The 27,838-nt window shown below is 39.7% G+C and overlaps 1 protein-coding gene across 1 annotated transcript in view; it reads left to right on the forward strand.

The window, feature by feature from the left end:
• Window positions 1-24,811, forward strand: part of rhd (Rh blood group, D antigen) — a 64,347-nt gene extending 39,536 nt beyond the window's left edge. The window contains exons 6-10 of the mRNA XM_028819889.2: window positions 808-945; window positions 10,880-11,007; window positions 15,469-15,548; window positions 20,571-20,644; window positions 23,151-24,811. Coding sequence (XP_028675722.1) covers window positions 808-945; window positions 10,880-11,007; window positions 15,469-15,548; window positions 20,571-20,644; window positions 23,151-23,177 — 447 coding nt within the window. The 3' untranslated portion in view covers window positions 23,178-24,811. The remainder of the gene's footprint in view (window positions 1-807; window positions 946-10,879; window positions 11,008-15,468; window positions 15,549-20,570; window positions 20,645-23,150) is intronic.
• Window positions 24,812-27,838: the final 3,027 nt, after the last annotated feature.

The following is a 27,838-nucleotide window of genomic DNA, read 5'->3' on the forward strand; positions in this document are numbered from 1 at the left end:
GTGTGGTTCATAATTTCAGAGAACATGTTTCGACTGTTCCAATGGTGATGTGATCTTAGGCGTCTGTGCAGCTGCTCAGCCGTAGATGCCCATTTCATAAAGCTCCTGACAGTCGGTTCTTGTTCTGATGCTGTATCCAGAGGCAGTTTGGCACTTGGCTGTGAGTGATGCAACAGATGATAGGTGATTTTTACATGCTACGCGCTTCAGCTCCTCGCTGTAAGTTTGTGTGGTCTATCACTTTGTGGTTGAACTGTTGTTGCTCCAAGATGCTTCCCCTTCACAATACTAACACTTACAATTAGCCAGGGCAGACCTAGCAGAGCATGTGGTGTAATATTATGATCATGCCACATTTAAAATCACTGTACGACCCATTCTATTGCCAATGTTTGTCAATGCATGGCTATGTGCTCGATTTTATGCACTTGTTAACAGTGGGTGCAGCTGAAACAACTGATCTCAATAATGGTGTCCAGATACTTTTGCCTTTATAATGTATATCCCAATCTTGAAGAAAACATTCTTACTATTTTGTATTCTCAGTTGGTTTATGAAGTGCTCTGTAATGGTGCTATCTATGAAAAATGCTATATAAAGTCAGTCAGTCAGTCATTGTCAATGCTATATTAAAATCTATAATAGCCTTATACAAAAAACACAAGGGTTCCCCCCCTCTGCCACCTGCAGTGTCATTTGGATTTGTTTCAGAAACCTTTCCCTAGAAATCAGCTAGTGTTAATTCCCTCACTGTTCATTTTCCAAATGTCTCCCATTCCCATTGCAATTGCTTTTTTATGTCCTCAGGCTCACATTCACAGTGCAGTGCTGGCAGGAGGAGTTGCCGTAAGTGCCACAGCGATGATGACAACATTTCCGTGGATTGCGATGACACTGGGTTTTACAGCGGGTGTGATCTCTGTTCTGGGATACCGGTATGCAAGGGTGAGTAACAAATGAAGCCCTTCAGCGCCATTACTTACTTCATTTTATTTCATTCAGGGCATTTTACAAAAGGGTGGCTGGCACAATGGCATCTCATAGTTTAATACTCCTGGCTCTGAATCCCAAGCCCAAGCAATGTGTGGTGTGGTGTTTATGACCTTGCATTTCAAAGCAGAAAGTTTCCAGTTCAATTGCCGCCTGCAACTCAATTTGTGACTCTGAGTCATTTAACCAGTGAGTGTTCCAACTATTAAAAAACAAAAAAGATGCATCATTGTCTTGTAACTTCCCTTAAATAAAGCCATCAACCATATATTAAAACTATAGTAATAGGGGAAAAAAGTAATTCCTCCACACCCCAAAACCATTTGTAATTGTTGTCCCTTAACTGCACTGTGTGACGGACAGGTGGCCAGTGTGGGTTTGGCTCCTGCCTTGTGTCCATTTTTGCCAGGATATGATCAACCCTAAAGTGGATTAGAAAACGGATGGGGGGATATCTTATAAAAAGTCAGTAAACGCAGTTATACTTGAATAAGGAGTAAGGTGAACAGTAGTCGATTGCTTTGGATAATATTTACAGGAAAATGTCTTTTATGATTCTGAGTGCATCAGTGTTTATCAGAGCATGTGAAACAAACAATTTCGTACCCAGGCGACAGGCCAAGTGGAAAATGACGGTGTTTGAGATTCACAGTACAGTGTAATAAACTAACCCTTCTGAGACTAGCAGGCGGGATGCCTTTGTTCAGTCATTGCTCAGGCTGGGCATCGGTGTATGTCATGTACTCAAATGGCATGGTGCCCATGTTTCAATTTTCTGAAGGTGATTGCCAGTAAGTGCAGGCAGAGGACAGATTGTCAGCACTTTTAATCCCAGTGACAATGACTAAAAAGATCTAAAACTGTTCAGTTGACCCATCATTACTCGGGGATTAGTTAAAGCAGCTGGAATTGTTGCTCTCATCATTATTTAATAAAGCATTTACATCCTGAGGGGCAGCTACAACAATGAAAAAGTGACATTTGTAAGGCACATTATGGGCATATTAATGGTCTTTTTTATTGTTATTAGAATACAAACTGGGGGAATGAATACAATTATTTTTATTTGTTATAAGTGCCTTCCATATTTTCACAGGGGCAACAAAAATGAATGTCTTCCCCTGGGTAAAGGTTAGATATTAGGGGGATGGTTTACAGTCTGATTGTCAGGATACTTTGTCTTTGAGTGATCACAATGATATTCTAAGTGAACGTTGAAGAACTGCTTGTGTTTACAGTGATAGGGAAAAGTTTCTCAGCTGACAGAGGTAAGACAGTTCCATTCTTCACATTTAGGATCTTATGCTGCCTCCTAGTGGCTAGTTTTAGAGAGTATTGATCTCCTCCCAGTCCTCTCTGACCTAACCTTGAAGTGGGCAGCAGAAGGATGCTGGGCCAGGCTGTACATTAAAGAATCAGGTCAGGGAGGACTGCCAGGAGGCAAGTATTCTTCTGCCCAGTAAGGTGGAGCACACAGTTCCTGGAATAAAGGAATGGGCAGCTGTTGTGTCCCCAGACTGGCATGTACAGAACTTCTCCTTTTGCCAGTGTGGACCTTTCACTTCTGTTGCGGGTCATTTTTCTTTCCATTGCATTCTAAATAGTAAGTATCTTTGTCTCTGGAAACTTCTGCAGGGCACATCTTGACATTATATTATTAATCATATAGGATATGTGAAGAAAACATTCTAAAGCTTCATATGACAGAACTGAAACCCCCCACTAATTTAGGCATAGACCCTTTCCAAGAAGCCTTGTAATTTTGGAAGCAACGTGAGAAATTTTGACCTAACAAGTTACTGAATTACAGCTTCAGCTTCATTCAGATTTTTGTGAACTAAGGATCAGGTGAATATGGAGGGTGTGACATAGTAGGTATCTGTTTTAGTTGATCATTTATTAATGGAGGGGTGTTGTTCTGGTGCACCATTTCTGACCAGCTGTTGTTGTAATCGCATTACCAATTGGTGCTTGTATGTGCGTTTGTCCAGGGTTTCCAAAATTCTGCAGATTCAGCTTGGTTCATAGAACAGTTCAGGTAATGGCTGTGATGCATATTCGAATCAATCCACAGTCCAAGTGTCTCTGTTTTAAAAAATTTAGCAAAGCCCAAAGCAAGAACTGTTCACACAGAAACAAAGAGAAATATGTGATAATGCAAAAGGGTAAAGTCCTTGTATAAGATGTTTCTGTTTAATGCTTAAAAATCTTGTTACATTTCTTTAAATTCTTGTCCTGTACTTACCAGACATGGATCGTGGTAAACGTTCATTTGGTTATAGCAGAGAGACTATGTTCTTAACTTGCTAAATAGCATTTTGTTATTGCAGATATAGCTGAGAAAGTTCTTTACACGTTTGCTTAAAGGGGGTGAAAGATTATACCCTTATCTAAGTAACTATGTGAAGCTGACTTTGTAGTCAAATTAAGAAAACACTTATGCAAATTTTAACAATAATATTAATTTTCTAAAATTGGATCTTACAGTACTTCTTTATAAAATATGAGGCTTGCTGTTAGGTTACTATATGCAAATTTATAATGAATGAACTGATAAAACATAAAACAAAAACTGTTAGGTATGCCAGTGGGCTCACAGTTCTGGGTTTGAATGCTACATCTGATCCCACATCCCAAAAGAGGTGCAGGTTAGGTTTAATTGGCCATATTGATGCTTGGCATCCTGTGTTGTGATTAATTGTATTTAAAATGACAAAAAGGGATGTGAGGCCTTTGAAAGACCCATAATGCAGGCCAGGAGTCCATCCTAACCTGCCCAGAAAAAGCCTCACCTACACTCTTAACAATAAAGGTACCAGTGTAGTTCTTCAGAGCAATGCCATAAGAAACCATTTTTGGTTCCAAAAGACCCATCCACATGAAAGTTACACATTTAAATAAATAAAGGTTCCTTCTGTAACAGTAACCATACAGTGAATAACTATGAATTAATGGTAAAAAATCTGTGAAATACCAATGGATTTAAAAGGACTCTTGCTGCCTACAATAACACAGGCTAAGTTCAGCTTTATCTTACTTTGTTATTGTCCTGCTATGTAGCCTAGCAAACATTAAATTTTTATCTACATATTAGGATATTTTTCAAAGCACAAAGAACCAACTTCATATGCAAAGAACCCTTCCCAGAAGGGTTAGTCAAGCAGTAGTTCTATGAGGAACCACACATCCCAGTAAAGTGCCAGTATAGTGCCATTAAAGAACCATTATTTTTAAGAGTGAATGACAACATGACCCTAATACTCTACTGGTTGACTTTGGTCTACATAAGTCTAAATTTTGGGCTTCAAAAGTTCAAAATATATTTAATGTCCCAAACACATACCAAAAATACACAAAAATGCCCTTCAAGGAGAATGAAACAAAAACTCTGGCTGGGGTGGATAATACTAAAGCAAAGTCATTAAAACTAAAGATATTTATTTATGTTGTGTATTGGAGTAACAAACATGACAAAAGAAGGGTGAGCCTCCAAAAGAGCCATAAAGCTTGCCAGGACACTCACTGACTACCCAGAGGACGCTCACCTAAACTCATCCTTGCTCTAGATACTACCTGCTGGCTATAGTCAAGGAAGGCTCCAACAATGGGGAACTAGCTTTAAAAATTGAAAATATAATGAAGGCCCCACAATATTTCAAAATATTGAAAAAGGAAGAGAGAAACAGTATGAAACTCTGGCTTGTATAGAGACAAGTTTTACAAGGATCTTTATAAATAAAGACTCTGCCGCTCGCGTATGTGGATTTCACTTTCATCAAACAGCAAATCTCTTAATTCTCGCAGATACCAAAGCCAAACAATATTTACATCCTTCTGTCATATTGCCTACAGTATGTCCACATATTCAATTTCTTTTTCGCTTTTACCTTTTTGTCAATATCGCATTGAATTTTGATTTGTATAACTGCCCATGATTGAATATCGTTTCTTTCTCTCTACACGAATTGTACCTGACAATAGCATTCACACAAATGAGAAATAATTGAACCGTGTGCGTGGTTGTAAAGGTTTTAGATGTGGGCAGGACTTCTCCAAATCTCTTTGCATAAAGTCTTGTCTCATGGGGTTTGAAATTTTCTCTCGCAGGATTTCACTTTCACCAAAGAACAAATCTTTTAATTCTCACAGATACACCTCTTCATTGGGAAGAAACAGTACTTTTCACTGATGGCAACACAAATTATACAATCTACAAGTCTCTGACTTAAAGTTTAAATCCGAAAAATATATTCGATCTCTTTTCACTGTTCCATTATTTCACCAAGTAATAATTTGTTTGTTTGTTTGTGCTAATGCGATCTTTACTATAATTTTTTTGAGAGTTTCGAATTTTCGTACTTCCATTATCTCTAACCTGCTCTGCATGTGTATCGCGCCAACGTTTTTGAATTCTTTACAACGTTCTACTTTGTCATCTGCTCTGTCTTTTATTTCCGGCCCCGGGCGTGGTTAAATTTCTTGGCACAAAGTGTCTCTCTGAGAAAGTCACGTTTCATCTCTCTTCCCAAGATTTTTTTATTATAATAGAGAGATTTATTAAGAAAAACAGAAAATAAAGCAAAAAAAAAAATGAAATTCCAAAAAAAGGCAATCCACAGCAAATAAAACCCAATATGTGATTAAGTAACAGAAATCTCAGAACAGAACCAAAAATTCAGAAAGCAATGCCTGTATTTTTAAGCATCTCAGAATTACTCCTAAGAATTTCACTAAAAGAAATAATAGGATAAGAATTTATCTTACCTCAGAGTAGCACATGAGAAGTATTTATGAAGCATCCTACTCATTTTCCCAGCTAGGAGTAGGAATTCACATTTGAGAATGAAAGTTTTATAGCAATTTGAGCTTCAAACTGACATTCAAGAAGGCATTAAGTAGTTTCCTTGGCACTCATTATGGTACTTTGTAATTTTCTGATAATAACAATAAGGCTTTACCACAAAGATAATTAATAATAATAATAAAATTAATATTCAAAGTAGTAGAAGAAGAAGGAAAACAAGGCTTCACCACAAAGTTGTTGATGATGATAATATTAATTATAAAATTCAAAGTAGTAGGAGAAGAAGAAGGAGGAAAACATAATAAAATAGGATATTGCACTAAGCTACACATAATTATTGCCACTTGGTACCAACATAAAGAATATTAATACTGTAATGAGCACTGAGATGGAAAGAAAGAGACACACACACTAAATGAGTGTAAAACCAGAAGAATCACCCTTCCCACTGTTATGGCCACGGGAAACGCCTAGTAAAGTAGCTGTTACTGAAACTAGCCATGGCTATTCTTGCACTGTTTCTGAAGTCATGTTCACGCTTCCAGTGTTCCCAATCGTCTTCCAGAGTTTGGTGCCATGCCTCTCCTCCATAATCCCCCCATCTTCTGCCAGGCTCAATTTTTCCAATGACCCAGATATCAGCACTTGCTTTCTTGAACCTTTCCAGGCTTGTAAAGTGTAACGCGAATGTTCCAAGGGCTCATGGAGTGCAGAGATCAGCATACCTGTGTGAAATTTACTGTCAGTCACTCATCCAGTCCCGCTTATCTTCAGAGTGATATGCTGGCTACTACAATACAGTTTGTATCCGTGAGCACCTGTGTGTTGATACCGAGATACCATGTGCGATTCACACGTGCCAATTTCTTTGAATGCAACTTGCTTTAACATTACATTACATGGAGGCTTGGGGAAACATAAAAATCCATGTATTACTGATTTAAGGACGTTCAAAGTTTTATGCAAAATTCAAATAATGGTTGGTTGAGACATACTTAAATTACCACAATTGCATAGCTGCATTTTCTTTGTGGCCAAAAAACATTACCAACACTTTCATTTCGGCTGACAGCTCATGGCTTCCCTGTGCAGTTGCATTGATCTCGCATTGTACAAGATTTGGATACAAATATATTTACAGCTCTGTCAAATCAATATCTTTGTATGAGTTCATCGTGGTCAGGCATTTTTAAAATGATCAGCTTTTCTCAGTATGTGTGTGCCAATTGCTGCCTAATTGACAGGTCCTGGCAGCTCCAAGCAAATGAGCACAGTACATGAGCTCTCCTAGATTAGTTAGAAGTAGTTTAATAAATTAGGAAAATAATAAAATGCTTTTAATTGCTTATTCCTAGGAGTAAGACCGAGTTGATTTTTGAACAGGTTAGGACTGTTTTCATACTTTGTGACACTTGATAAATACAGGCACATAAGGAAATTAACAAGAAATACTCACACAAAACTCCAAATCGAATGTAGTCTTCTGCTGCCGAATCTCTCTTTCCTGACTGAATATAAAACCAGAAGGAGAACCCAGCAGCCATGATAATAATTCTTTGCATTTATATAGTGCTTTTCTCACTACTCAAAGCGCTCAGCAATTGCAGATTAAGGGCCTTGCCCAGCAGAGCAGAGTCCCTATTGGCATTTACGGGATTCGAACCGGCAACCTTCTGATTGCCAGTGCAGATCCCTAGCCTCTGAGCCACCACTCCACCATGATGTCATGGTGGCTCCACCTCCTGGGGCTCCATCAGGAAAGTACACAAAATGTTCACACAGTTAAAGTTATTGAGCACAATTACTAAACATATAAGCCAGGGGTGGGCAAAGTCGTTCCTGGAGGGCCGCAGTGGCTGCAGGTTTTTGTTCCAATCCAGTTGCTTAATAAGAAGCATTTATTGCTTGATTATCGCTTCTGCTTTATTTTCATTTTCTCACTCGTTAAGATTTTGAACCCTTATTGCTTATTTTAGTCTTATAGAGCTGTTATTCTCGGTTTTTAATCACTCCTTATTAGCAATAAGATGCAAATCACAAAAGAAACCAGCATTTCTTCATTTAGCGTGTTTCCATGTATACCTGTGTGTATTTATCATGCACTATTTGGTTTAATTAAATACTTGGAAGGAAAATGAAGAGAAAATAGTGCTGAGTATTACTCACCCATTTTAGACTTCAAATTATTTGGATAATATCCTTAGAAAGGAAAAAAAAATCTTGATTATGAGAATGGCCTGATACGGAAGAGTTAAAGCACTAACAAGCCATGGAATTAAATTATTGGCAAGGATTGCTTTCTAATTAAGCAACTGGGTTGGAATAAAAACCTGCAGGTGCTGTGGCCCTCCAGGACTCACTTTGCCCATCCCTGATATAAACAATTACAAAAAACATGAAAAATAATTCAAAAATGACATTAAAACAACAAATAAATACAAGACAAGAAAAAACCCTGCGTGTAACATAACAATTTATATAAGTGTAAGAAGCAAAAACTGCAAAAGAAAGCAAAAAAGTTTGGCCTAAAAGGCAACCCAAACCAAACACTTGCCAAATTGCAATCCAATAAACAGAATCCATAAAACAGAAGCAAACATCCAGAAACTAGAAAATCAATATACACTTTGATACGGACTCTACAGTATAAACGATCAATGAACTGCTGCTAAATTCTTCTTTCTCATCTCAATTTGAAGGCAGAGGGGATGCCTAACCACAGTGACTCCTGCCTTCTGGGGTTCCACCCACAAGACAAAAAAAAAATGGCTGCACAATTAAAGATACAGAACTCAAATAATACATGATAAATAAACGCAACATAAAATGATGAAGAAATGTAACATTTTAAATATAACCAAAATAAAGAATACACATAAGCCAGTGACTAAAAGATAACACCAATGATAATTACTGTTTTTGGCCAATACTGCTGGCATAAGCTCTGACCACCCATAACCCTTCAGTGGATTAAGAGGGTTTGCGACTGTTATGTTATTCTACTACAAGATGTTTTGTTCTGTAAATTCATTAATTTATTTCCTCGCATGCATGTAATGTAGGTTAGAAGTCTCAGTGCAGAAACCCAATGTGGGAGGGATGCCCTCAAGCGGCAGGGCACACTTATTCATCAATCAGCTAGCAGTGAAGAAACGAGTGAGAAGAAACTCGCTTGAACACAGGCAGAACATTCAAACTCCTCACCAAAGGCATGTAAACCATAAGAATGTTATCCAAGTATGGTGAGGGAGGCAAGCTACACTCACTGAACAAATTATTAAGAACGCTGCATTAATACTAGATAGGACCTCCTTTTTCACTCAGTTCTTCATTGCATGGGTTCCATAAGATTTTGGTAACATTTCTTTGAGATTCTGGTTCATGTTGACATGATGGCATCACGTAATTTCGGTAGATTTGTCAGCTGCACATTCACGTTGTGTATTTCCCATTCTACCACATCCCAAAGGTGTTCTGTTGGATTCACATCTGGTTACTGGAACAGAACTCTTTGTCATGTTCATGAAGCCAGTTTGAAATGACTTTTTCTTTGTGACATGGTGCATTATCATGCTGGAAGTGGTCTTAAGAAGATGTGTAAATTGTGACCATGAAATGATGCACAGGGTCAACAACAGTACTCAAATAAGCATTGACATTTAAGTGATGAGGAAGGGCAGGCCTAAGAGGAAGGCCTAAGAGAAGGTTTATGGATGTGGTGAGAGAGGACATGCAGGTGATGGGTGTAACAGAACAAGATGCAGAGGACAGAAAGATATGGAAGAAGATGATCCACTGTGGCGACCCCTAACTGGAGCAGCCGAAAGAAGAAGAAGAAGAAGATTTAAGCGATGATTGATTGGTATTACTGGACCCAAAGTGTACCCAGAAAACATGTCCCACACCATTACACCACCACCACCAGTCTTGATTGTTGACACAAGGGAGGTTAAGTGCATGGATTCTTGTTGTTGGCATAAAATTCTGATCCCACCATCTGTGTGCCTCAGAAACTGAGATTCATCAGTCCAGGTTATGTTTTTCCAGCCTTTAACTGTCCAGGTTTGAAGAGTCTGTGCTCACTGCAGCTTCAGCTTTCTGTTCTTGGCTGACAGGAGGAGATCCTGATGAGGTGTTCTGCTGTAGCCCATCCACCTCAATGTTCAACATGTTGTGCATTCTGAGATGCTTTTCTGATGCCCACAGAGTGGTTATCTGAGTTACCATAGCCTGTCTGCTCAAACCTTTCTCATCAACTGGGAGTTTCTGTCTGCAGAACTGCTGCTCACTGGATTATTTTTGTTTTTTTGTACAATTGTGAATAAACTCAAGAGAATGTTCTATGTGAAAATTCATCGAGATAAGTAGTTACAGAAATACTCAAACCAGCCTGTCTGGTACCAACAATCATGCCATGGTCAAAATCGCTAAGATCACATTTTTCCTCATCCTGGTGTTTGATGTGAACAATAACCGAAGGTCCTGACCTATGTCTGTGATTTTATGCATTGTGTCACTGCCACATGATTGGCTGATTAAATAATTGCATGGATAAGCAGGTGTCCAGGGGTTCGTAATTATTTCCTTAATGAATGTACAGTATATGCTGTGCCACTGTGGAAAGGTGTTATCTAAAGAGAGTCTTTCAAATGGATTATTAAGTTTGAGAAAATATCAGTAATGTGTAATCAATTTTAAATATGACTTAGAAGACTAATATGTTCTGAGATGTATTAGGTAAGGAAGACAGTAGTTTCCAGGTAAAGTTGTTATACTCACTAATGATGGTGCTGGACAGTAGCAACATATTTCACCCCGATTTGCACCTACAAGAAGGAATTTCACAAATACAGCGCACATGTGGCAATGCTGAACTTATAATTCTGAATAAAGGAGAGCTTTGTTGGAATGAAACACAATAATCATGCATTGCTTTAAGCTGACAACTCCACGGCACGGGAGATAACATTCTCTTTCTGAAGGAGCGCAGAGTCAGCCTTGTAAACATCTGTAAATGTTAAGATTGTTTTGATATTTTTTTTGAACAAGTCATTAACCAAGATTTACTTTCATTTTGTCTTTCAGCCTATGCTCAATAGATCATTCGGTATCCACGATACGTGCGGTGTACTTTGGATCCATGGTTTCCCAGGGATAATAGGAGTGCTGACAAAAGTCATAATCAAGCTTGTCATGGCAGAGAACATCAGAATGTAAGAGTCATTGATCAAAAGTAATGTGATGAATGAGAAGCTCATAAGAGTGCAAAATGTGGAAGGATATAGAATGAATTTGATGTTTTAATTCTTTGCATGATGCAACCTCAACATTCACTCACTCCCTCCCTGGCCATCTTGACCTCCTCACTAGTAAATATTTATGTTACATACATTACGGTCCAAAAGCGTGGGATCAACCAGAAATTGTCATGTTTTTGATAGAAATTAATACTTTTTTTAGACACATGTCATTAAATTGAAATACAGTCATATGAAAAAGTTTGGGAACCCCCCTCTCAGCCTGCGTAATAATTTACTCTACTTTCAACAAAAAAGATAACAGTGGTATGTCTTTCATTTCCTAGGAACATCTGAGTACTGGGGTGTTTTCTGAACAAAGATTTTTAGTGAAGCAGTATTTAGTTGTATGAAATTAAATCAAATGTGAAAAACTGGCTGTGCAAAAATGTGGGTGCCCATATAATTTTGCTGACTTGAATGCATGTAACTGCTCAATGCTGATTACTTGCAACACCAAATTGGTTGGATTAGCTCGTTAAACCTTGAACTTCATAGACAGGTGTGTCCAGTCATGAGATATAAAGGTATCTAAGGTGGTCAATTGCAGGTTGTGCTTCCCTTTGACTCTCCTCTAAAGAGTGACAGCATGGGACCCTCAAAGCAACTCTCAAAAGATCTGAAAACAAAGATTGTTCAGTCTCATGGTTTAGGGGAAGGCTACAAAAAGCTATCTCAGAGGTTTAAACTGTCAGTTTCAACTGTAAGGAATGTAATCAGGAAATGGAAGGCCACAGGCACAGTTGCTGTTAAACCCAGCAGGTCTGGCAGGCCAAGAAAAATACAGGAGCAGCATATGCGCAGGATTGTGAGAATGGTTACAGGCAACCCACAGATCACCTCCAAAGACCTGCAAGAACATCTTGCTGCAGATTGTGTATCTGTACATTGTTCTACAATTCAGCGCAATTTGCACAAAGAACATCTGTATGGCAGGGTGATGAGAAAGAAGCCCTTTCTGCACTCATGCCACAAACAGAGTCACTTGTTGTATGCAAATGCTCATTCAGACAAGCCAGATTCATTTTGGAACAAAGTGCTTTAGACTGATGAGACAAAAATTGAGTTATTTGGTCAGAACAAAAAGCGCTTTGTATGGCGGAAGAAGAACACCGCATTCCAAGAAAAACACCTGCTACCTACTGTCAAATTTGGTGGAGGTTCCATCATGCTGTGGGGCTGTGTGGCTAGTTCAGGGATTGAGGCCCTTGTTAAAGTTGAGGGTCGGATGAATTCAACCCAATATCAACAAATTCTTCAGGATAATGTTCAAGCATCAGTCACAAAGTTGAAGTTACGCAGGGGTTTGATATTCCAACAAGACAATGACCCAAAACACAGCTCGAAATCTACAAAGGCATTCATGCCGAGGGAGAAGTACAATGTTCTGGAATGGCCGTCAAAGTCCCCTGACTTAAAAATCATAGAAAATCTATGGGATGGTTTGAAGCAGGCTGTCCATGCTCAGCAGCCATCAAATTTAACTGAACTGGAGAGATTTTGTATGGAAGAATGGTCAAAAATACCTCCATCCAGAATCCAGACACTCATCAAAGGCTATAGGAGGTGTCCAGAGGCTGTTATATTAATGTAATATCTCTGTTGGGGTGCCCAGATTTATGCACCTGTCTAATTTTGTTTGGATGCATATTGCATATTTTCTGTTAATCCAATAAACTTAATGTCACTGCTGAAATACTACTGTTTCCATAAGGCATGTCATATATTAAAAGGAAGTTACTACTTTGACAGCTCAGCCAATGATAAACAAAAATCCAAAGAATTAAGAGGGGGTCCCAAACCTTTTCATATGACTGTATGCCATTAAATTGAAGTATGCCCAGATGCCCTTCCTGACGTAATGCTCCACATTTATCCGGGCTTGTGACTGGCATGAAGAAACACACTGGTTTGTGCATCCCCTGTGGCTGGGTTATTGCTTGAAATGACTGATTTTTAATTTAATATTCACATATGGCTACAAAGCCCCATTTTCAGCAGCAAACTCCCTTAGCTTATCTTCAATTTGTCATGTTTAGATGTAAATTGGTTATCAGAGAAACGTTTGTAAAACAGATCAAATCAAATTTGATTTGTCACATACATATTATACATAACAGTACAATATGCAGTGAGATGCCTAGTTGCTCAGCTCCAATGACTGGGCCTTGAGATGAATATAAATAGACAATAACAATACACAACTATACATTAAAAAGTCATTAATAGAATTATAAATATTTAATAAATACTAATAACTAAATAGATGACTTAACTTAAATAACTTGGTGTCCTGTATTTTTGGCCACCTTCTTTGTTTAACATATGGGTGGACTGCTAGAAAAGGCTCCGTCTGACCGAACTGGACTTTGGGCAGCAGTACCGTTTACCTGACTGCAGCTCTGAAAAAGGCCAATGTTGGGACGGCTGGTTTCATATATAATTTTCCTTGTCCTGGTTCAATATTGTTTAATGTACTGTAGGTGTCCTGGAGTTTATTGAGTGCACACCCTGTGATGTGTTCAGCTGACTGTACCACTCTCTGCAGCGGTTTGCTGCTTGCTGTTCTCAAACCAGGCGGTTATAAATCCTGTCAGAATACTTTCTATGGAGGATGTATAGAAGTTCTTTAGTATCTAGGAGGGCTTCCTGAAATCTCTCAGGTGTCTGAGGTGGTACAGATGTTGCCGCACCTTCTTAACCAAGTCAAAGAGCTTGGACCAGGTCAGATCCTTGTAATTGTATTAGCACCGCTGAAAACTGTGATTCTGTTCACTTGGGTAGCAGTAGAGTGTTGTACCGTGTTAGCCATAGATTAATACAGGAGAAAGTGGGGTGAAATGACACCTTTTATTGGCTAACTAAAGAGATTTCAAATGCAAGCTCTCGGGAAAGCTAAGGCCCCTTCATCAGGCAAGGTGACACGGAACTGAAAACCCAATGGAAGAAACTAGCCCACTTGGACAGACACCTTGCCTGATGAAGGGGCCTTAGCCATTTGTAATCTATTTAGTTAGCCAATAAAAGGTGTCATTTTTTTTTTGTTCTTTGTTTCACCTTATACAATTTCTTGTATTAGGAATTTGGTAGTTTTTGCATACCCCTTGGGGTCAGAGCGTAGGGTCAGCCATTGTACAGCGCCCCTGGAGCAATTACAGGTTAAGGGCCTTGCTCAAGGGCCCAGCAGAGCAGGATCTCTTTTGGCAGTGACGGGGATTTGAACCGGCAACCTTTGGGATACCAGTGCAGATCCTTAGCCTCAGAGCCACCACCCTACTTCTCCTGTTCACTTGGGTTGCATGGTACTGGCATTCCTAAAGTTCAGCTCTGGATTCAAAAATGGCAAAAATGAAGCATCTTTCTCAAGAAGCATACAAGTCTATTATTTTGTTGCAGAATGAAAGCTATTCCATGAGACAGATTGCCAATAAACTTAAGATTTCATACAAAGACGTCTGTTACTTTTTTTGAGAGAAGAGGGTGGGTGAACTATATCTAACCAGTATAGGAAAACAGGTGGAAGGCCCAGATGCACAACTGCGTTAGAGGACGAAGACGTCAGACTCTGTAGTTTGAGAAACAAACACCTTACTGGTCCTCAGTTGACTTCCTCTCTTCAACATGTTTATTTGTCTTCTGTTACCCAAGTTTTAGTTCAGAGGGAGGTGAAGTTCATTCCAGCAGCAAGAAACTGAACACATTGTTGAATGAGACACTAATCCATTAATGGATATGCACTAACACAATCACACACACATGCACGGACTGGCCAGTCCATGTCTCTTTGGACTTTAGGTAATATCTGGAGTTGCTGGAGGAAAACCACAAGAATATGGGAAGGATGTATAAAGGCACCAGAGCCCGGAATGAAATGGGGGAGCCTCCGCTCTACAAGACACTGATATTGTAACACGTTACATGTATAAAATGTCCACCAGTTTCGCCATCGAACCCATTTAATTCACTCTAAAGTTACAGGCTATATAAAGAGTAATAAATGAAGCCACCTCGCTTGATATAGGGCACATAAACACTTTTTACTCATTAATAGTTTATCTATAAACTTGGCTTAACAGTTCATTTAGTGTATTTGATAAGACAGGACTCCTTCTTATGATGGAGGAGTCTCATAGAATGATAGGGATTCTTGTTTCAAGAATTTTATGACTTGACAGCTAAAGCCCCACCACAACTCCCCCACCATCCACCCAAGTCTCCATAATGACAATGGTTATACTGTAGATCTTTACACATCATTGTTGCCTAGACGCACAAGTAATGTACACAATCAGAGCTTACTGCTAACTGTGGATCAATGCTGTGATGCTGCTGGCTTTATAATTGTTTCCTAAAAGCTGATAACTTTTATTTTTACAGGATTCTAAAGGACTTGTTATTTGAGTACGTTGCACTTTCTGCGACTCTAGCACTAAGCCTTGTGTTGGGAATGATTACAGGTAAATATTAACCAAATAACATTAAATTGCAAGGCCTTTGACAAAGTTTTGAGACTTTTTAAAATGTAATGACACTTTAAATTTGAAGAAAGCCCGAGTTATTGATTGGAAAGGAATGTGTAGCAGATCCCCAAAAATTAATATCATACCCTATTAGGTCTTCATGTTTACAAAATTTGCAGCCCACCTGTCCACTTTTGTGGCACATCTCCTGGGAGCGTATGTCTGTAGGCCCTAATCAACTGAGTTTATATACAGGGAGGACAGGGAGAGAAAGTTCCAGTAAGTAATATTTCAATTGAGCCAAAAAACAGCATTTCCAAAGAGAGATGACTTGGAATAGAATCTGGACTGGGAAACCACCCTGTTAATATAAATCTATATGTCTCTCTGACTGAGTGACCGAGAAGCAATTCTATTTGCAGACAACCTAAGACAAAATGGTTTACACTAATGAATCAGACGTCCATAAAAGTCCAACCACACCAAAAGGTTCATTTAACTGTGAAAAAAATGGAGAAAACCACAATAATGGTTTACATGTAAGAGTTGGAAAGGGTGATCTTAGAGCAGTTGTAGAAGAACACTAATGGCATCGTATTCAAATCCATGATCAAGTCCCTTCTGTATCCTTTTTTTTAGCTTGATCTAATTTATGGTTTGTATACAAAAAATATATAAATAATTATCAACTTTATCTTGCTCGCCTTCTGTCTGGTTTTATCGTTGAATAAAACTCATCATTGAATAAATAAAACTCGAATAAAACTCTTAACTCTCTTATCTTATCTCTTAACTTATTTTAACTCTCTTATCTTAACTCATGTTAACTCTTGAATAAAATTTTTGAATAAAACTCTTATCGTTGAATAAAACTTTTATCGTTGAATAAAACACATCTTTCTATTAGACCTCAGTGCAGCATTTGACACTGTCAGACATGACATTCTACTGTCCAAAATGGAGAACATGCTGGGCATCTCTGGCACTGCCCTCCAGTGGCTCAAGTCCTATCTGACTGATAGGCAAGAGTTTGTTAGTCTTGGTAACAGCAGGTCCAGCTCAGCGCCAGTCATACAAGGAGTTCCACAGGGCTCTGTTTCCGGTCCTCTGCTTTTCTGTATTTACATGCTTCCCCTTGGCCATATTATTCGTAGCTTTGGACTGGGTTATCATTTTTATGCTTACGATACTCAACTCTGCTTCAATGTTAAAAGTGAAACTTCATCAGAACTTTCTCAGCTCACAACTTGCCTCAGTGAAATTAAAACCTGGATGGAGCTGAACTCTAAAATTAAATTGCAACAAAACTGAACTCCTGCAAATTGGGACTAAAGTCCAACTTAATAAAATGAGCTCCTTCCCAGTCCATCTTGGTGGTGATCTCATCAGACCTGCCTCTACTGCAAAGAATCTTGGTGTCATTTTTGATTCCTCCCTTTCTTATTCCGCCCACATAAACCACGTTAAGAAACTTTCTTACTTTCACCTCCGTAACATATCCCATGTTTGCTCCTTCCTCTCCTTCTCTAATGCTGAGAAACTTGTCCATGCTTTTAACACATCCCACATCGATTATTGTAACTCCCTCCTGGCAGGTGCCCCTTCTAATCTTATATCACAGCTCCAGCTTATTCAAAACTCAGCTGTAAGAGTCCCTACATGGACCAGCAGCAGCGAGCACATCACACCCATCCTGCTTCGCCTTCACTGGCTCCCTGTGTCCTACAGAATTGAATATAAAATTCTACTAATAACCTACAAAGCCTTAAATAACCTTGCACCAAACTACATCAGTGACCTCCTCCATCACTATGTGCCTGCCCGCCCACTAAGGTCCTCTGATTCTGGTAATCTTGTTGTGCCCCACACTAATCTACACTCCATGGGTGACAGGGCCTTCAGTTGTATAGCACCCAGACTCTGGAATGACCTACCGAAATTAATCAGGTCAGCTGACTCCATGAATTCTTTTAAAAACGACTCAAAACTCATCTGTTCAGGAAGGCTTTTAGCTCTACTTGACTTTATTACCCTTCTCTCAGTTTACCTCTATGTCAAGATGCTCATGTAACCTGTGTGTGTGTGTGCTAGACCATCAATTATGTTGTCTGTTAGGCTTTTTTCTCTGAGTTTACTATCTTACTCTTCTTTATTTATTTATCTGGTTTAGTACAATGCTATATACTGTATACCCTGCCGCTCTTTCTTAAACTCTGTGAAGTGCCTTGAGCATGGGAAAGGCCCTATATAAATAAAATGTATTATTATTATTATTATTATTATCTTTGAATGCAACTTTCTGTGTGGCTCCTATCCCTTTACTCCTCCTCATCAATCTGTCACACTTGCACTTACTCTATTTAGTGCGTCACCAAGGCCAAAACTGACCAATCAGATTGCTCTTAAGTGACTGGACACACACACACACACACCGACCCCAGCGTTTTATTATGTAGTAGATACAGTATACGCACACCCTCACTTGCACAAATGGTATCATTGTGGAAGTTCCTCTGTTCATTATTTTAGTTCAGCTACACCACAGCTTTTTTTTTTCTTACTCTACTTTGTTAATCTCTGAATGGAAATGATCTGTTCACATGACCTTTGGGCAGTCAGAGCGCATGGTCAGCCACTGTACATCACCCTTGGAGCAATTTTCAGGTTAAGGACCTTATTTAAGGAATCACTTCGGGGAGTAGCAGGATTTAAACTAGCAACCTTCCAGATACCACCACAGATCCCCAGCCTTGGGGCCACCACTAGATAGAGTTAACTATGAAGTGCGTATGAATTCTAAAAATGTGGCTACAGCATGTGGACAACTGCCTTAAGCAAACTGATAGTTCTGTGCCACTGCTTTACAGTGCCCCATGTGTACAACGTCAGCGGTAAAGTGGAAAGCTACTTCAAGTAAAATGAGATGTCCGTATAACTGCTCATGTGTCACACACACGCACTTCCTCTTGTAATCGTGTCACCAAAGCCAAACTGACCAAGCAGATTGCTCAGAGGGAGAGGACAGACACAGACCTTAGTGTTTTATTATTCAGTATATAGATATATTGTATATGGTCTCAGAAAAAACTACACTGTAAACGCTAATGACCAATTCTCTCATTTAAGTGAGCAGCAAATCCTACATTTAATCTGTGATACTGTATTTTTATTTCAAACCTGTGAAACTCAAAACTCTAATGCGACAAGGTTTACGTTAGAAATAAAAATCATACAATGAAAAAATGAAGGAGGCCTTTTACATTAAAATGTCACTTTAAGCTGGCACGGTGGCGCAGTGGGTAGCGCTGCTGCCTCGCAGTTGGGAGACCTGGGGACCTGCGTTCGCTTCCCGGGTCCTCCCTGCGTGGAGTTTGCATGTTCTCCCTGTGTCTGCATGGGTTTCCTCCCACAATCCAAAGACATGCAGGTTAGGTGGATTGGCGATTCTAAATTGGCCCTAGTGTGTGCTTGGTTTGTGTGTGTCCTGTGGTGGGTTGGCACCCTGCCCGGGATTGGTTCCTGCCTTGTGCCCTGTGTTGGCTGGGATTGGCTCCAGCAGACCCCCGTGACCCTGTGTTCGGATTCAGCGGGTTGGAAAATGGATGGATGGATGTCACTTTAATATAAAAGACACCTACATTTAGTCCTTTAGGGCCTATTGATAATCCTTATCTACGATTTTTGGATTTGTAGGTAATTAGGAGTAGTCAATGAACTCTCACCCAATTTACTTGTTAAGTTTATTTTTGTTTATTTATTTACTTATCAATTGATTGGTTGATTGTATTATCTGTCCTGTAAGTCTGTATCCTTGTTTTTTTTATGTTTCTGCTGCTGTATGCCTCTGAAATTCCCCATGCAATTAGCAAAGATTATCTAATCTAATCTAATAAAGGCAGCCTGCAGGTTCCATACAAACAGTGTCCATACTGCACAGGTAACTGAGTGTAGGTCCCCGAAACTGTAAGGCAGCAGGGTTTACAACTACAAAACTGTGTAGATTCAAACTCTCTTTGCCATCCTTTTTATTGTTCTAAACCTATACTCATTATTAACACGGCACTACAGTGTATTATCTATTATTATATCTCCATAAACAATCTGGCTAGTAAGCCAGGCAAATAGCAAAAGTCAATACCTGCTGGTCTAGTTGTATGAGACTAGAAAGAAGGGAGAATTGATACCAAATCGATCAGCTACATTTGCTCAAATCCCAAAGATCTAGTGCAATGAGACATTCAAATCAAGTCTGCGACAAGAAAAACGAATACCACTCATTTATAAAGTTAAAAAATCGGGAGTGGTCTCCCTTAGACTTTCTCGTATACTCAGATATGAGGATGGATATTTGAGGAGTAAACCACAAGACAATGATTATATTTTTATATAATGTACATTAAAGAACCATCAACAGCAAATAAAGTCGAATTAATAATATATTAAACAATTATTGTAAAAGTTAAGTTGAATAAATCAGACTCTGCAGTTGCATGAATAAAATGTAAAGTACCACTTCCTGTTAACGGAAATAGCCAAAAAGTTGATAGAAATCTACGTTTTGTACCTAATACTTGTATGCAAAATTTGGTTGACCTAAGTGAAAGCGTACTCAACTTATCATATTTACACACACACACACACACACACGTAATTCCAAAAATGGTATTTTCGGACTCAGGGAGGTCTAAAATGTTGAGATTCATGAAAATCTCGAAACGGAATTTTTGGAGGATTCCAATACTTTCCCTGTACTTCATATACAAGAAAGTTAGGGAGGTCTAAAACACTGAGATTCATCAAAATCTCCACATTGAATCTTTGGACGATTACAATACTTTCCCTATACTTCGTATACGAGAAAGTACAAAAATATCAATGAAACAGTAAATAAATGTTTCTTTTAAGCAAATTGCAAAGGTACAGTTAGCTGATTTGTGGTGGCTCTTACGTACAGTGGATTGCATTGATGGCTTATCGTTAGTTCATTCAGGTGTTTTAACATATTTATTACTTTTTAAGGTTTTCTCTTAAAATGTAAGTGGTGGAAACCAGTTCCTTTCCACAAGCATTTTGATGACCAAGCATATTGGGAGGTAAGTTTTTGTTTTTTCTTTTCTGTGCAAAAAGAAATTTGGGCATCACTTTAGATTAGGTGTCCTTAATTATGCTTTACCTCATCATGTAATTATCTACATAATTACAGAGTAACTACAGTGCATCTGGAAAGTATTCACAGCGCATCACTTTTTCCACATTTTGTTGTTACAGCCTTATTCCAAAATGGATTAAATTAATTTTTTTTCCTCAGAATTCTACACACAACACCCCATAATGACGTGAAAAAAGTTTACTTGAGGTTTTTGCAAATTTATGAAAAATAAAAAAACTGAGAAATCCCATGTACATAAATATTCACAGCCTTTGCTCAATACTTTGTCGATGCACCTTTGGCAGCAATAACAGCCTCAAGTCTTGTTGAATATGATGCCACAAGCTTGGCACACCTATCCTTGGCCAGTTTCGCCCATTCCTCTTTGCAGCACCTCTCAAGCTCCATCAGGTTGGATGGGAAGCATCGGTGCACAGCCATTTTAAGATCGCTCCAGAGATGTTCAATCGGATTCAAGTCTGGGATCTGGCTGGGCCACTCAAGGACATTCACAGAGTTGTCCTGAAGCCACTCCTTTGATATCTTGGCTGTCTGCTTAGGGTTGTTGTCCTGCTGAAAGATGAACCGTCGCCCCAGTCTGAGGTCAAGAGCGCTCTGGAGCAGGTTTTCATCCAGGATGTCTCTGTGCATTGCTGCAGTCATCTTTCCCTTTATCCTGACTAGTCTCCCAGTCCCTGCCACTGAAAAACATCCCCACAGCATGATGCTGCCACCACCATGCTTCACTGTAGGGATGATATTGGCCTGGTGATGAGCGGTGCCTGGTTTCCTCCAAACGTGACACCTGGCATTCACACCAAAGAGTTCAATTTTTGTCTCATCAGACCAGAGAATTTTCTTTCTCATGGTCTGAGAGTCCTTCAGGTGCCTTTTGGCAAATTCCAGGTGGGCTGCCATGTGCCTTTTACTAAGGAGTGGCTTCCTTCTGGCCACTCTACCATACAGGCCTGATTGGTGGATTGCTGCAGAGATGGTTGTCCTTCTGGAAGGTTCTTCTCTCTCCACAGAGGACCTCTGGAGCTCTGACAGAGTGACCATCGGGTTCTTGGTCACCTCCCTGACTAAGGCCCTTCTGCCCCGATCGCTCAGTTTAGATGGCCGGCCAGCTCTAGGAAGAGTCCTGGTGGTTTTAAACTTCTTCCACTTACGGATGATGGAGGCCACTGTGCTCATTGGGACCTTCAAAGAAGCAGAAATTTTTCTGTAACCTTCCCCAGATTTGTGCCTCGAGACAATCCTGTCTCGGAGGTCTACAGACAGTTCCTTTGACTTCATGCTTGGTTTGTGCTCTGACATGAACTGTCAACTGTGGGACCTTATATAGACAGGTGTGTGCCTTTCCAAATCATGTCCAGTCGACTGAATTTACCACAGGTGGACTCCAATTAAGCTGCAGAAACATCTCAAGCATGATCAGGGGAAACAGGATGCACCTGAGCTCAATTTTGAGCTTCATGGCAAAGGCTGTGAATACTTATGTACATGTGCTTTCTCAGTTTTTTTATTTTTAAATAAATTTGCAAAAACCTCAAGTAAACTTTTTTCACGTTGTCATTATGGGGTGTTGTGTGTAAAATTCTGAGGAAAAAAATGAATTTAATCCATTTTGGAATAAGGCTGTAACATAACAAAATGTGGAAAAAGTGATGCGCTGTGAATACTTTCCGGATGCACTGTAGGTGTTATTACCTCGTACTTACTGTATAATACAGTGTAACACTATAATTACTCAACTGTAATTGTCATTCCACAATTTTTATAAGTACATATGTATATAAAGTGTGGAATAACAATTACAAATGAGTGCTTAACCACAGCCTTACATTGTGTTACACAGTAAATACGAGGTAATAACACCTAGTTACTCTGTAATTACACAGATAATTACATGGTGAGTACGGTGTAATTAAGGACACCTGATCTAAAGTGATACCAGCATTTTACAGGTCATTTTATTTTTCTATGAAGGCCAGCATGATGGCACGATTGAGGCGTCCTGGTTTAAAATCCCCCACTCTGTCTTTGTCTGTGGAGGTTTTCCTCCCACATCTTCCATGATGTGCTGACAAAGCTGATCGCCAAATCCAGAATGGCTCTGTGTGATTGTGGGGTTGTGTGTGAAAGGCACCCCTGATGGCCTTGCGACCATTGTGGCCAAGGTAGGATCTGGCATCCTATGTCCCTAAATTAAGATTGTTATGTAGTTACTCTGGATAGATGGGTTTTAAGACACATAGGTTGCAATGGACTGACACCCTGTCCAGCATTTGTTCCTACCTTGTGCCCTATGCTAACTGGGATAGGTTCTAGCCAAACCCACAATCTTGGTCTGGATTTAGTGGGTTAGAAAATGACATAACAAGACATCTGGAGTAGCTCGAATCTGTATGCTGATGATGATGGGACTAATTCTTGTTTTTATTTTTCAGTTTCCACACTTAGCAATGAAGCTGTGAAGTGATGACCAGGACATTAGCAGACAAAAATAAAATCTGTGCCAAATTTGGCAAACTTCAGAAGACAATAATCCATTTTTGTGAAAAAACCCCCCATAAATGTCCATCAAGAAGTGTACCTCACAATTCAGAATGTCCATGTGCAGCATATACACCAATCAGCCACAACTTTAAAACCACTGGCAGGTGAAGAACAACATTGACTATCTTGTTACAATGGCACCTGCCAAGGAGTGGAATATATCAGACAGCAAGTAAAAAGTCCATTCTTGAGTATGATGTGTTGGAAGCAGGAAAAATGGACAATCGTAAAGATCTGAGAGACTTTCACAAGGGCCAAAGTGTGATGGCTAGATGACTGGGACAGAGTATCTTCAAAACGACTGGTCTTGTGGGGTGTTCCCAATATGCAGTGGCTATTGCCTACCAAAAGTGGTTCAAGGAAGGACAACTGGTAAACCAGCAACAAGATCATGGGCACCTAAGGATCACTGATGCATGTGGGGAGCACAGGCTAGACTGCCTGGTCCAGTCCCAAAGAGGCACTACTCTAGCACAAATTGCTGAAAAACTTAAAGCTGGCCATGAGAGAAAGTTATCAGAACACACAATGCATCACAGCTTGCTGCGTATCCGCAGACCAGTCAGAGTGCCCATACTGACCCCTGTTCATCACCGAAAGCTCCGACAATGGGCCTGTGAGCATCTGAAATAGACCATGGACCAATGGAAGATGGTAACCTAGTCTGATGAATCATGTTTTCTTGTATATCATGTGGATGGCTGAGTGCGTGTGTGTCATTTATCTGGGGAAGAGAAGGCAGCAGGATGCACTATGGGAGGAAGGCAAGCTCTTGGCAATGCTCTGCCAGGAAATCTTGGATTCTGGCATTCATGTGGATGTTACCTTGTCACTTACCACCTACATAAAGTTTGTTGCAGACAACATACACCGCTTCATGGCAATGCTAATCCGTGAAGGCAGTGGCCTCTTTTAAGCAGGATCATGCGCCCTGCCACAATGAAAAAAAATTGTTCAAAAATGGTTTGAGGATCATGACAAAGACTTCAAGGGACTCTGCCTCCAAATTCACCAGATCACAATCCAAACGAGCATCCGTGGGATGTGCTGGAAGTCCAATCCATGGACACCCCACCTCAAAACGTACAGGACCTAAAGAACCTTCTGCTAAAATCCAGGTGCCAGATACCATTGGACACCTTCACAGTATCGGGCATGTGGATTTAATGTTGTGGCTGATCAGTGTACATTTCATTAGTAATAAAGAATGCTTTAATTAGCACACTATTGTAGATAACTTTTCTATTGCCTATTGTCTATCTACCTAGATGAATATCTATAAAGCGTCTAAACTCTGCAGGACAGTTACCGTATGTCAACTATTTTGATGCAGGAGGGTGTGGGCATCAAACATGAAGGTAATCATCACAAAGGAAGAGCTGGAGAAGTAAACTGAGATACACTCTGTTGCCCCTGGCAGGCTTCAGATTACCTATCCTTCATTTAAGAATTATCCACTTTTGTTTTTAAATTCTTTGCACTCAAAATGCTAAGATTTACATTTTCTTCTATTTTTAACTTGTAAGCAATGCTAATAAAAGTAAGAAGTCCATCATTTTGTCCATTTTTGCTTATTTGAAGAGGTACCTTTGGGTACCAGTAAGCGTGTCTCGTTTGTCCTTTTGCACCTAAACTGGATTCTTTATTTACAGAACTGTACAGAAACCACGAGACATATAAAACAAAGGCAAACATATCGGGGTGGAGATGCACATCAAAGTGCAAGACAAGCACATCCAAAGATACAGACATTCCCACCAAAATGGTTTCTTTATTAGGCAAGTTACAGGGTTAATTCATTATTATTTTTTTAATATTACACCTATGGGAAGAATGGCGGATGCAGCAGGTAGCACTACTGCCAAAAAGGCTCCTGCTTCCTAGCTTCGAATCTCATGCCTGAATATTGTCCGTTTGGAGTTTATATGTTTGCATTGTGTCTGATTGGGCTTTCCACCTCGTCCAAAGTTTTCACTCTAGACTACATTAATTCAGGTTTGAGAATGTTATGGTGTAACTGTTTTGAATCATTTTACTTCAATTTTTAAATGGTTGGCTATATCAAATAAATAAAATGTAGTTGTGAATGGTGACTGGTTTGGGCTTAATAACTGAGGATATCTAGAGATAATTAGAACTCTATGCACATTAATCATTTTAAATTTGACTCAAAATAATGAACGGGAGATGGTTGGCACTGCTGTTCCACAGCTCCAGTGTTCTGGGGTCAAATCTCGGCCCCATTCTGTGTGTGTGTATTGCACATTCTCCCAATGTTTGCATGGGTTTTCTACCCAGATAAACAAGAGTCCTCCAGGGATCCAAAAATGTGAAGGTTAGGTTGACTATTGATTGCAGACTAGTGCTACAAGGGAAAGTGACCTTGTAATGAATTGGTGCCTTGCCTAGTAGAATCCAATCATGGTGGTCTGGGATCTAGCCCGTGCAAAACCAAACTGGGTTAAGCAAGTTTAAAAATGGAAGAATGGGATTTGACTGTGGAAGTCTTTATCTAACTGAAAGGATTGACGACATTGGATTAAATAACCAAGAACAAAAAAAGGCTATGACTCAGTTGATGCTAGTTATAAATCAACAAGGCATCATTGTAAACATGGGACTTGATACTCCTGAAATATAAACAAGAGAATTTTCTTTAACACAGCAGCTCTCTGTAGAAAGAAGAAAAAAAATCTAGCTTCTCTAATCCACCTCCGGCTTTTCCCGGACAACTCACTATTGGTTTAAGAAAACACCTCAATTCTTCTTCAGGTTTTATCAGTCAAAATGTAATGAATGACCTGAAATGGTGAAAAAGTAATCAGTAAACTGCCAGAGGTTTAAATTTAGTTAAAGTTAGCAAAAAACGAAAGAAAAAAAAAAAATAGGAAATTTCAGAATTTTACAAATGGGTCTTCTTCAGGGATCAACTAATAGGTTACAACACACAGCTGTTCTGCAGCAATTAAAGTGAATTAAGCCTTGCTAGTTGAAGCAAACAATTTTCACAGGTCTCCCAACTTTGGGTCATTACTTAAAAACCGTCTATCTTAAAGCAGGTGTTACTACACTCTCTGACGAACTATTTGGACAACATTCCAGTGATAAAGGCAAGAAAATGGCAATTAACAAATGAAATGAGACAGAGCATTAATTATCCTTTGAAGTGTAGGCCTTTCATTTAGAGAAATTGCAAAAGAAGTCCTAAAGTCACAACCCTATTAGAAGACAAGTTTGTGAGGGTTGCCAGCTTGTGTGATAGGCACCTCACAGCACACCAGCTTCAAGCACAGCTTAACAGTGGTCAAAAAAGCAAGTGTCAGTTTCTCCTGTGAGGAGGAGACTTTGAGCTGCAGGTTTGACAGTGTGAGTGGCAGTAAGAAAGCCATTAAATACAGGAATGGGCCTTGAAATGACTGGAAGAAAGTCTCATGGACCGATGAATCAAAATTTGACATTGTTGCTTCACCACACAGGTTGTTTGTACACCATTGAGTTGGTGAAAGGATGGTTTCTCAGTGTGTGACACCAACTGTCAATCATGAAGGAGGACGCGTGATGGTCTGGCGTTCTATTTCTAGAAAAAGTGTTGGTGACTTGCACAGAGTGACTGGCATTCTGAATCAAAAGGATTACCACAGTTTGGCTGTTACAGTGCATCCGGAAAGTATTCACAGCACATCACTTTTTCCACATTTTGTTATGTTACAGCCTTATTCCAAAGTGGATTAAATTCATTTTTTTCCTCAGAATTCTACACACAACACCCCATAATGACAACGTGAAAAAAGTTTACTTGAGGTTTTTGCAAATTTATTAAAAATAAAAACACTGAGAAAGCACATGTACATAAGTGTTAACATGCCTTTGCCATGAAGCTCAAAATTGAGCTCAGGTGCATCCTGTTTCCCCTGATCATTCTTGAGATGTTTCTGTAGCTTAATTGGAGTCCACCTGTGGTAAATTCAGTTGACTGGACATGATTTGGAAAGGCACACACCTGTCTATATAAGGTCCCACAGTTGACAGTTCATGTCAGAGCACAAACCAAGCATGAAGTCAAAGGAATTGTCTGTAAACCTCTGAGACAGGATTGTCTCGAGGCACAAATCTGGGGAAGGTTACAGAAAAATGTCTGCTGCTTTGAATGTCCCAATGAGCACAGTGGCCTCCATCATCCGTAAGTGGATGAAGTTCGAAACCACCAGGACTCTTCCTAGAGCTGGCCGGCCATCTAAACTGACCGATCGGGGGAGAAGGGCCTTAGTCAGGGAGGTGACCAAGAACCTGATGGTCACTCTGTCAGAGCTCCAGAGGTCCTCTATGGAGAGAGGAGAACCTTCCAGAAGGTCAGCCATCTCTGCAGCAATCCACCAATCAGGCCTGTATGGAAGAGTGGCCAGACAGAAGCCACTCCTTAGTAAAAGGCACATGGCAGCCCGCCTGGAGTTTGCCAAAAGGCACCTGAAGGAGTCTCAGACCATGAGAAAGAAAATTCTCTGGTCTAATGAGACAAACATTGAACTCTTTGGTGTGAATGCCAAGTGTCACGTTTGGAGGAAACCAGGCACCGCTCATC

Source organism: Erpetoichthys calabaricus, chromosome 14, assembly GCF_900747795.2.
Source record: "Erpetoichthys calabaricus chromosome 14, fErpCal1.3, whole genome shotgun sequence".
Classification (NCBI taxonomy): domain Eukaryota; kingdom Metazoa; phylum Chordata; class Cladistia; order Polypteriformes; family Polypteridae; genus Erpetoichthys; species Erpetoichthys calabaricus.